At 34.8% G+C, this 12337-nt stretch overlaps 1 protein-coding gene across 5 annotated transcripts in view; it reads left to right on the top strand.

The window, feature by feature from the left end:
* The window catches only part of ZRANB3 (zinc finger RANBP2-type containing 3), a 311788-nt gene that overhangs the window by 250130 nt on the left and 49321 nt on the right, over positions 1–12337 (top strand). For all 5 annotated transcript variants that reach the window (XM_073884606.1, XM_025856866.2, XM_073884610.1 and 2 more), the window contains 2 exons: positions 1599–1778; positions 2450–2602. In XM_073884606.1, coding sequence (XP_073740707.1) covers positions 1599–1778; positions 2450–2602 — 333 coding nt within the window. The remainder of the gene's footprint in view (positions 1–1598; positions 1779–2449; positions 2603–12337) is intronic.

Below are 12337 nucleotides of genomic sequence, written 5' to 3' on the forward strand. Positions count from 1 at the left end.
CAAAAGGAGGATTATCTCAATACTTCCCTCATGTTGGATTAAACCTCTAGTAGTCTAAGTTTTCTATCTGTTAGAATATTCCAGCCAGAGAGAATGTCATCAAAAAGAGCTTAAAATTAGAAATGGAGTACTCATGGCATGGGAGAAGAAAAGTAGAAGGAAGCCAGGTAGGATGATCTGGGAGTGGCTTGATAAAAGACTTTCTGAAGTTAAGATTGTATAGGGCACCCATATTTTATTCAAAGCTGTATTCCTGAGGACCTAGTATAATTGAAAACTCATATACTTGAGCATTAGTATGTTCATAGGAATAAAGGAAAGTAGAAAGGGCTTTCTTCTTGGGGCATATGAATCTTCCATTGTAGTTTAGTAGTATGTTAGAGGGATGTGGGTCTTGCCAGCATATTTCCCTTTTATTCTTGTATGGTCATATGATGCTTCTAACACACAAGGTTTTCATCCCTCGTTAAATACTACTTGTTATTTTCCAGCATCATCTCTAATATTTTGTGGTGTTTCCTGTCCTAAATAGCAGCACAGTTTAGCTTGATGGTTGTTGGGCTTACCATGTTTTTATCACTTCTAACTTCTGTTCCAAAGTGATGGATCCTTAATGAATTTTTCAGCTTGAGAACTTATGCCACCATTTAATGAATGCTGGTATGATGTCGTTATGTGATATAAAAATATTTTAAGTTAAAGTAATATAAAAATAACAGCACAGCAGTCACAAAAGTCATTCACTGATAGAAGTTCCAGGGCATGTGAACACCAGCGTGGATTAGATGATTCTCTCAAAGGATGATAGGTATTTCTTTCAACCACATAACATCATTTATTACTGTGTGACAATAGCTTAAGCATGGTTCACATTTCACCCAGCCTTTCAACTTTAAAATCATGCATTTTTGGAGACATTCTTAATTTGAGATTTGCATTATTTTTCACATAGTGATTATACAACAAGACTTAGTTAATACTTATTAATGTCAAACTATTTCAAACTGATGTAAAATGCAATTGCACAAAAAAGTCAATTGTGTTATATATATATTGAGATAAAAGCCAGTAAACTTAAGAGTGTTTGAGATGTAACATGAGAAATTTCATAGGAAAAGAATAGTGTGACTGGAAACATGATTTTCTTGCTTTATAAAACAACACTATGAATTAAATGAATAGAGGGAGTTGTTGCTTTCTGCCTAGTTGCTATGGATACCATGTGTTAGAAATTATATTCTCATTTATAATGTATTGTATTAGATTTTCCAGTGGTAATGTGAATCCAGTCCTCATCAGAGGATAAAGTGATTTTGTTTATATATATATATCTCCATCAAACTGACTTTTGGAAATAATGAAATACCTTTTAAATGTGTTTTTTGTAGTTTACCTGGCCATTTGCAATAAGCAGTCTTCATTTGCCTTTCATGAATTAAATTTTCTTAATTTGGCTTAAAATGAAAGATTGACTTATTTTTAAGTCCTTCAGCTTTCTCTTGTTCATTTAACATGTTCAGAAAGACTTTGTTATATCTGGCTGTATGTTACATTCTCAGTTTATTTGCATCTCAGTTTCTTCACTTTATTTTGCTTAGGGTTTGACATTTACTGCTGCAACTCATGTTGTATTTGCTGAGTTGTATTGGGACCCTGGACATATAAAACAAGCAGAAGACCGGGCTCACCGAATTGGACAGTGCAGTTCTGTGAATATTCACTACCTTGTTGCAAATGGGACTCTGGACACCCTTATGTGGGGGATGTTGAATCGAAAGGTAAAGCTTGAATTCAAACCAGGTTACCAACTTATTCATTATGTAGAGCCTACGTAAGTTAGGATACTGAGTTGTAGTGTTTTCAGGCAAAGGATATTCAAGTACGCTAAGATAGTGATGTTAATAGGGACCGAGGTTAGAAAAGTCTTCAGTTGGTAGTACCTTACCTATTCTTACTGGGAGAGACGTGCATTTACATGTGTTCTTCCTGTCTTCCAAGGCCTTCATCTACCATTTTAGAGGCCAAAAGAGGATGAGCTAGCAAGGAACCATAACAGTGTCAAACCCCAAGTCCTTTTTGTAAGCTAAGAAAAAACCTTGCACAGAAGGCTTGAGTTCTGGCTAATTTTGGACAGAGGACAGCCTGTACCTGGACCCCAGAAAGGGTAGGAGGGACATCGCTTGTTCTAGCCACTCAAAAGTTTTTATGAGAAAAGAAAATGGTATAACTTCTCTGATTAGACATTTACCTCATTAAGTATAGGAATCATCGACTTAGTAATTTGGTTGTAATTTTGAAAAATTTTATTACTAAGGTCCATGACAGGTTGAAACACTAAGAGTTTCTTTAGTGAATTGCTTGTGGTTTAAATGCAAAATCAGGTCACTGCTTAGTAAGTATCAGCTGTGAGAGAACTTTTGTAAAATTCATATGCTTCTTCATCTTACAGACACAAGTTACAGGGAGTACATTGAATGGTAGGAAGGAACAACTTCAGGCTGAGGAAGGTGATAAGGAAAAATGGGATTTCCTGCAGTTTGCTGAAGCTTGGAATCCAAATGAAAGCTATGAAGAGCTCAAGAATGAAATTTTGTTCACTCACGTAAGATTATATGACAAATTCTTTTTTTAATTTTTTAACATCCTAAAACTATAACTTTATCATATATTTTTTAAATAGCCAATTTTAATTGTTTGTGCTGTTAAAAGGAGCTTCCACATAAAGCTGGAAAACCTCTTAGAGCCACCAGATGACATTGCAAGGAGGCTGCACCAGTGGCTTGTATCTTCCAACAGTTAATGCCAGTGTTCACTGTTCTCCTTAGAAAAGCAAGCTCAATAGAATCCAGCCTTCAGAAGAAAACGTAGATGGCTGTATGTACGATCCAGAGGACAGGGGAAAATGTATTAAATTTACCACAAAGTGTAACACAGACAGGTCACAGACTCTCTAAAGATATTGGCATTACAATGTCCAAAGTATATAAGAATTTATACAATTTAATTAGTAAAATACAAACAAGCCAACAGAAAAATAGGCCAAGAATGTGAACATTAGAGGATACCTGAATAGCCAAGAAGCATGAAAGGAAGCTCTTCCTCACCAAAATAAGGCAAACTGTAAAGGCACATTTTTCCCTTGACAATTATTAAGTAATCTGTGGTGTGGTACTTTGAGATTCTGTGCCTGTCCTGTGTCCAAAACTTTTCATCTGATGGACTTAGCATTCACTCTGATCTTTGTCTGAATCAGTTCTAAAATAGTGGTTTTTCTAATTCTATCTTTGCTTCTATATTGGCATTTTTCTGTAAAGGTGAACTTTATTTTTCCTTATTTAAAAAAAATATCACTAGAACTTGGGGATTCTGTTACTAAATTAGTGTATTATAATTCTTCACTTTTTTTCTTAAGATCTGGCTTATGGAGGCACCTGTCTTTCTTTTCTTTCTTTCTTTTTTTAAAGCAAGTCCCTACATTGCTGAATGCTTTTTAGCTTTCTGACAAACAATTTGAGATTGACCTTGTGTTTTCTTTGCCCCAGACCTGGAACCAGACATTTCTTTAAGGAGTCCTGATTCCTTTAACTGGAGAATGATACTTAGAAATCAGGATTTTTTTTTTTTTTTTATTGCTCTGGATATCATTACTTCTGAGATATTTTCAGTGTATAGAGTGATTTATACACATATACATTTTTGCATGGATAAGTTAATATGTATATATGTGTATATGTGTGCATTTTTAGTTCGTAAGCTCACTCTAATACTGCAGTTCAAATCCAGCACCACCAGGTTCTTTTTCACCTTCTCCTTATATCTATGCAAAAATAAGTACTTATGTTTCCCATACCCAACAGTAAGAACTCTGGTTCCTGACATCATCATCGTATTTGCTCAGTGGCTCTGTCCTTCCATACATGCAAAATACTTGTAAAATAACTACACTAATACCATATTTTAGACCTACTAGGTTGGCAACAATGAAAATACTTGACATACCAAAAATGTCAGGAACATTTCATATACCAAACTCTCATATACTGCTGGGTAGGAGTATAAATTGTTGTAACTCCTTTGAAGAGCAGTTAGGCAATATCTGGTAAAGTGAGAAATGCCTTCCAACCAAACCATTCCATTTCTAGGAATATATTCTTACCCATGGGTATAAGGATACATGTACAAGGATGTTTATTGAATCAGTTTCTGGAATGCCAGAGATTGTAAACAACCAAAATACTCATCAGTAGGAGATGGACTACTTAAATTGTCTTAAGAAGGGCACCTGGGTGGCTCAGTTGGTTAAGCGTCTGCCTTCAGCTCAGGTCATGATCCTGGGGTCCTGGGATCCAGCCCTGCATCGGGCTCCCTGCTCAGTGGGGAGCCTGCTTCTCCCTCTCCCCTCTGCTTATGCTCGTGCTCTCTCTCAAATAAATAAATAAAATCTTAAAAAATAAAAAAATTTTAAAAATAGTCATAAGATACCATTTAGAAGTTAACATGAATAAATTAGATTTATATGTTTTAACATGATCAGATTTTGAAAGCATAATGTTATTTTTAAAATGCATAGCACAGGGCCGCCTGGGTGGCTCAGTTGGTTAAGCAACTGCCTTCGGCTCAGGTCATGATCCTGGAGTCCCGGGATCGAGTCCCACATTGGGCTCCCTGCTCAGCGGGGAGTCTGCTTCTCCCTCTGACCCTCTTCCCTCTCGTGCTCTCTGTCTCTCATTCTCTCTCTCTCTCAAATAAATAAATAAAATCTTTAAAAAAAAAAATAAAATAAAATAAAATAAAATGCATAGCACATACACACAAATAATATTAGGTATTTTATGAATATATATGTATATTTAATCAAATATATAAACATAGATTGGAAGAACACATATTAAACTTGTAATATTGATTTTATCTGGAAGGAAGAGAATCAATCTGGGGAAGAGTAAAAAATGTAATGGCAACTTCAGCAGAACTATTTTATTTTAAAAAAGAATAGGAAGTAAACCTTACAGTATTAGTATTTGTAAATTTTGAATGGTGGGTATGTCTCTGTATAATAACAAATACTCTCAGGGGCCATATATAACTGAATAAGAAATTACACAATAGAAAAGCTTATAGTCATTCAGACTGTCTGGGGTTTTTTTCCCCTAACCCTTTTGGTGCAATATGGTGTGAGAGGGGGAGTTTTTATTTTTTTTTTTTAATTTGAGTGTAGTTGACACAGTGTTAGAGGTGTACAAAATACAGCTTTAGGTGTACAAAACAGTGATTTGAAAACTTTATGCATTATGCTACGTTCTCCACAAGTGTAGCTACTATCTGTCCCCATGCATTTCTATTATAGTATCATTGACTATATTCTTTATGCTGTGCCTTTTATTCTTGTGACTTATTCATTCCATATAGGGGGGTTTAATTTTAATTTTTGAAAGAATTGATCATATATTATAGGAATAAAATTAAAGTCTGCAAAGTTTAGTTCCATAGGAAGAAACAATGTTTTTTATGTGAAATCTTACTAAATTTTTTAGGTATCTTTTTTAGAGCTAGTACTTTTTTTTTAGGATACTAGAATGCCATTCTGTCAAATATTGCTAAAAAAAAAAAAAAAAGAAATAGAGGGATTACTTCTAAGACTTTTTTCTTTTGTTTAACAAACTACTTTCCTGGGGCATCTAGGTGGCTCAGTTGGTTAAGTGTCTGCCTTCAGCTCAGGTCATGATCCCAGGATCCTGGGATCGAGCCCCACATCGGGCTCCCTGCTCAACGGGAAGCCTGCTTCTCTCTCTCCCACTCCCCCAGCTTGTGTTCCTTCTCTTGTGCTCTCTCTCTCTCTAATACATAAATAAAATCTTAAAAAATAAAATAAAAAACTACTTTCCTTTTGGTGGTGTTTATAATTTTGGTCTATAAAAAAATCAATAGGTATTTAAGATCCTAGGTATTTTAAAAATACATAACTAAAATTATGATTTGTAGCTGTTTGTTCTCTAAAACTTTCTAATTATTGAATTATGTTTAAGGGTTCATTTTTAGGAAAGTATTAAGAATTTGAAATGCGAGGCGCCTGGGTGGCTCAGTCATTAAGCATCTGCCTTCGGCTCAGGTCATGATCCCAGAGTCCTGGGATGGAGCCCCACATCGGGCTCCCTGCTCCACAGGAAGCCTGCTTCTCCCTCTCCCACTCCCCCTGCTTGTGTTCCCTCTCTCGCTGTGTCTTTCTCTGTCAAATAAATAAATAAAATATTTAAAAAAAAAAAAGAATTTGAAATGCATCTCCCCGTGAGTATGCATGTTTATTGTTTTTAAGTGTATCTGAAGAAGAATATGTATCTGTGTACAAAGTTTCTTTAAAATCACCCAATCACCTTTACCAAATCTTTCTTTTATGAATCAGGTGTTTTTCTTTCACTGTTCAGTATTACCTTGCACAGCTATTTCAATGCATGTCCATTTTTTTAATAGCAAATATTTATTTTATTTTTTACTGAGGTAAAATTGGTAAATAACATTGTTTCAGGTGTAAAACATAATAGTTCTATTTTTGTATACACTACAAAGTGATTTCCACAGTAAGTCTAGGTAACTCACAGTTAACCCCCTTTACCCATTTCAGCCAAGTCCCAGCTCCCTTCCCCTCTAATAACTACCACTATGTTCTCTGTATCTATGAGCTTGGTTTGGTTTAGTTTGATTTGGTTTTTTAGACTCCACTCATAAGTGAAATCATATGGTATTTGTCTTTCTCTGCCCAGTTTTTTCACTTAGCATAATACCTTCAAGGTCCATTCATGTTGCAAATGGCAACAATTCCTTTTTTATAGCTGGGGAGTGGTCAGTGAATAGATATATACAATACATTTTCTTTATACATTCATTCATCATTGCTTCCTTATCTTGGCTATTGTAAATAATGTTGCAATGAGTATAGGAGTGCAATATATCTTCTTGAATTAGTGTTTTTGTTTCTTTGGATAAATGCCCAGAAGTGGAATAGTTGAATCATATGATAGTTCTATTTTAACTTTTTTTAGTACTCTCCAATACTGTTTTCCATAGTAGCTCCACCAGTTTACATTCCCACCAACAGTATACATTGTTCCCTTTTTTCCACATCCTCACCAACACTTTTTGTTTCTTATCTTTTTAATAATAGCCATTCTAACTGGTGTGAGGTGATATCTCATTGTGATTTTGATTTGTATTTCCCTGATAATTAGTGATATTGAACATCTTGTTATGTGCCTCTTGGCCATCTATATCTCTTTTTTATTTTTCTTCATCTATATGTCTTCTTTGGAAAAATATCTCTAAATTTTCTGCCCATTTTTTAATTAATATATTGTTTTTCTGCTATTGATTAAGTTCTTTGTATATTTCTGATATTAACCCCTTATCAGATATATGATTTACAGATATATTCTCCTATTTAGTAGGTTGCCTTTTTATTTTGTTGATGGTTTCCTTCACTGTGCAAAAGCTTTTCAGTTTGATATAGCCCCACTTATTTATTTTTGCTTTTGTTGCTTCTGCTTTGGAGTCAGACCCAAAAATTCAGCTCCATGACCAATGTCAAGGAGCTTACTGCTTATGTTTTCTTATAGTTTTATGGTTTCAGGTCTTACATTCAACTCTTTAATCGATTTTGAGTTAATTTTTGTGCATGGTGTAAGATAGTAGTCTAGTTTCATTCTTTCATATGTGGTTGTGCAGTTTTCCTAACACCATTTATTGAAGATAACTGTTCTCTCCTCATAGTATGGACTTAGCTTTTTTGTTGTAAATTAGTTGACCATAGATGTGTGGGTTTTTATCTGTGCTCTCTATTCCACTGATCTATGTGTCTGTTTTTATGCCAATACCATACTGTCTTGATTACTATAGCTTTATACTATAGTTTGAAATTAGGGTGCCTGCTACCTCCACCTTTGTTCTTCTATCTCAAGATTGCTTTAGTTATGTGAGGTCTTTTGTGGTCCCATGCAAATTTTAGGATTATTTGTTCTGGTTCCATGAAAAATGCCAGTGGGATTTGATATGGATGCATTAGACCTCTAGATTGCTTTTGATATTATTAATCTTTCAACCCATGAGCACAGAATACCTTCCAATTTATTTGTATCTTCTTCAATTTCTTTCATTAGTGTCTTATTAGTTTTCAGTATACAGGCCTTCCTGACCATGGATAAGTTTATTCATTGGTATTTTATTCTATTTGATGCAATTGTAAATGGATTTTTTTTTCTTATTTCTTTCTGATAGTTCATTAGTAATGGACAGAAATGCAATGTTTATGTATATTAATTTTGTATTCTCCTTTACTGAATTCATTTATTAGTTCTAACCATTTTTTGATGGAGTCTAGGGCTTTATGTGTATAGTATCATGTCATCTACAAATTGTGACAATTTTATTTCTTCCTTTGTGATTTAGATGACTTTTCTTGTCTGATGGCTGCAGCTGGGAATTATAATACTATGTTGAATAAAAGTGGCGAGAGTAGGCATTCTTGTCTTGTTCCTACTCTGAAGAGGAAGAACTTTTTCAACTTTTCCCCACTGAGTATGATGTTAACTGTGGGTTTTTCATATATGGCCTTTATTAAATTGAGGTAATTTCCCTTTGTTGAGAGATTTTATCATAAATGAATATTAGATTTTGTCCAATGCTTTTTTCTACATTTATTGAGATTATTTTTATCATTTGGTTTGTTAATGTAGCATAATTATTAATTTGTGGGTGTTGAACCATTCCTGCATCCCTGGAATAAATCCTACTTGATCATGATGTATCATCCTTTTAATGTATTATTGAATTCTCTTTGCTAATATCTTAATGAGGATTTTTGCATCTATGATCTTTAGGGATATTGGCCTGTAATTTTCTTTTTCTGTGGTGTACTTGTCTGGTTTTAGTATCAGGGTAATGCTGGCCTCCTAAAATGAATTTGGGAGCATTTCCTTCTCTTTAGTTTTTGGAAGAGTTTGACAAGTATATTATTAAATCTCCTTAAATGTTTGGTAGAATTCACCAGTGAAGCCATCTCTTCCTGGACTTTAGTTTGTTGGGAATTTTATAATTTCTGATTCAATCAATTCATTATTAGTCATATGTCTACTCAGATTTTCTATTTCTTCATGGTTCAATCTTAGAAGATTGTATGTTTCTAGGAATTTATCCACTTCTTTTAGGTTGTACAAGTTGTTGGCCTATAATTATTCATAATAGTCTCTTATGATCATTTGTATTTCTCTGGTAACAGTTATGACTTCTCCTCTCATTTCCAATTTTGTGTGAGCCCTCTCTCTCTTTTTCTTGAGTCTAGCTAGAGGTTTGTCAATTTTGTATACTTTTTCAAGAAAACAACTTTTTGGGGGGTGCCTGGGTGGTTCAGTCATTAAGCGTCTGCCTTTGGCTCAGATCATGGGCCCAGGGCCCAGGGTCCTGGGATCGAGCCCTGCATTGGGCTCTCTGCTCAGGAGGAAGCCTGCTTCTCCCTCTCCCACTCCCCCTGCTTGTGTTCCCTCTCGCTGTGTCTCTCTCTGTCAAATAAATAAATAAAAAATCTTTAAAAAAAAAACCAACTCTTTGTTTCATTAATCTTTTCTATTGTTTTTTTTAAGTCTCTATTTCATTTATTTCACTCTGATCTTTATTATTTCCTTCCTTTTAACATTATTTCCTTCTTTCCTTTGGGCTTTGTTTGTTCTTTTTCTAGTTCCATTCTTTATTATTATTATGTTAGTCACTATACAGTACATCGCTAGTTTTTGATGTAGTGTTCCATGATTCATTATTTGCATATAACACCCAGTGCTCATTGCAGTATGTTCCTTTAGGTGTTTCTTTAGACTGTTTGAGATTTTTCTTGTTTCTTTTGATAGGCCTATATTGCTATGAACTTCCTTCCCTCTTAGCACCTCCTATTCTGCATTCTATAGATTTTGTTGTATTTATAGATCTATTGATATATAGATACGTCATATTTCTGTTTTCATTGTCTCATGGTACTTTTTTATTTCCTCTTTGATTTCTTCATTGGCCCTTCGTTCTTTAGTAGTATGTTGTTTAATATCCACCCATTTGTGATTTTTTTCCACTTTTCTGTTTGTAATATATTTCTAGTTTCATACCCTTTTTTTAATTTTTAATTTTTTTAATAATTTTTTATTATTATGTTAATCACCATACATTACATCATTAGTTTTTGATGTAGTATTCCATGATTCATTGTTTGTGCATAACACCCAGTGCTCCACGCAGAATGTGCCCTCTTTAATACCCATCACCGGGCTAACCCATCCCCCCCCCCCCCTCCCTAGTTTCATACCATTTTGATTGGAAAAGATGTTTGGTATGATTTCAGTCTTCTTAAGTTGATTGAAACCTGTTCTGTGGCCTAACATGTGATCTGTCCTGGAGAATGCTCAATGTGTACTTGAGAGGAATGTGTTCTGCTGCCTTTGGATGGAATGTTCTGTATATATCTTTAAAGACCATCTGATCTGGGGTGCCTGGGTGGCTCAGTCACTTAAGCATCCGACTCTTGACTTTGGCACAGGTCATGATCTCAGAGCCGTGGGATCAAGTCCCATGTTGGGCTCTGTGCTGACTGTGGAGCCTGCTTGAAATTCTCTTTCTCCCTCTCCCTCTGCCCATCTCCCTGCTCATGCTCTCTCCCATTCTGTCTCTCAAGAAAAAATAAAAAGAAATAAAAAAGACCATCTGACCTAGTGTGTCATTTAAGGCCAATATTCCCTTATTGATTTCCTGTCTAGATGATCTATCCAATTGTGTAAGTGTGGTATTAAAGTCCCCTATTATTATTGTATTGCTGTCAATTTCTTACTTTAGGTTTATTATTATTGGCTTTATATATTTTGGTCCTCCTTTGTTGGGTGTATAAATATTCACAAATGTTATATCTTCTTGTAGGATTGACCCCTTTATCATTATGTGATACCTTTCTTTTTCTTATATTACAATTTTTGTTTTAAAGTCTATTTTGTCTGATACGAGTGTAGCCACACCAGCATTCTTTTAGTTTCCATATCTATGGAATGTATTTTTCTATTCCTTCACTTCCAGTCGTGTGTGTCCTTAGATCTGCAATGAGTCTTGTTTTTTCGTCCATTCAGCCACTATTTGTCTTTTGACTGGAGGATGTAGTCCATTTATTTATAGTAATTATTGATAGGTATGTACTTATTGCCATTTTGTTAATTCTTTTCTGACTTTTATCATAGTTCCTCTCTTTTCCTTTCTTTTCTTGCTCCCTTCTGTTGCAGTTTGATGACTTTCTTTAATGTTGTGTTTAGATTCCTTTCTCATTATCTTTTTGTATCCACTGTAGGTTTTTGCTTTGTGGTTAAAATGTGGTTTATATATAACAGCCACTATATATATGGCAGTCTATTTTAACTTGATAGCAACTTATGTTTGAATGCATTCTAAAAAGTCTACATTTTTCGTGCCCTCTCACCTCAGTGTTTTATGTTTTTGATATGATGTTTACATCTTTCTTTTTTGTGTATCCCATAACTAATTATCATGGTTAGAGTTGATTTTACTATTTTTGTCTTTTAACCTTCATACTAGCTTTATAAGGGGTTAATTTAATAAATGGTTACTATATATTTGCCTTTCCAGTGAGATTTTTTACTTCATATGTTTTTTTGTTACTAGTTAATGCCTTTTCTTTTCAGCTTAAGGAAGTCCCTTTAACATTTCTTGTTTAGTGACGATAAACTCCCTTAGCTTTTGCTTTTCTGAAAAACTTCATTTCTCCTTCAGTTCTGAATAACAGCCTTGTTAGGTAGAGTATTCATGGTGGGAAGTGTTTTCCTTTCTGGACTTTGAATATATTGCACCACTCCTTTCTGGCCTGCAAAGCTTCAGCTGAAAAGTCAGCTAATAGTCTGATAGGGGTTCCCTTGTATGTAACAAGTGTTCTTTTGCTACTTTTTTATTTAAGAGACGGGGGAGGGGAGGGGCAGAGGAGCAAGAAACACAGGCTCCACATGGGGCTTGATCTCACAACCCTGAGATCATGACTTAAGCCGAAATCTAGAGTCGGACACAACCTACTGAACCACCCAGTAGATTTTAAAACAAAGACTGTAACCCCTCTTGCTGCTTTTTAAGATTCTCTCTTCATCATTAACTTTTGACTTTTTACTTATAATGTGTTTTGGTGTGTGTTTCTTTGAATTCATCTTACTTGGAACTCTGTGCTTCCTGGACATGGGTGTCTGTTTTCTCGCTCACATTAGGGACGTTTCTGGCTATTATTTCTTCAAGAAAGTTTTCTGCCCCTTTCTCTCCTCTTTTTATG

Source organism: Callorhinus ursinus, unplaced genomic scaffold (assembly GCF_003265705.2).
Source record: "Callorhinus ursinus isolate GAN/ISIS: 27379988/994484 unplaced genomic scaffold, GSC_fseal_2.0 scaffold2, whole genome shotgun sequence".
Lineage (NCBI taxonomy): Eukaryota > Metazoa > Chordata > Mammalia > Carnivora > Otariidae > Callorhinus > Callorhinus ursinus.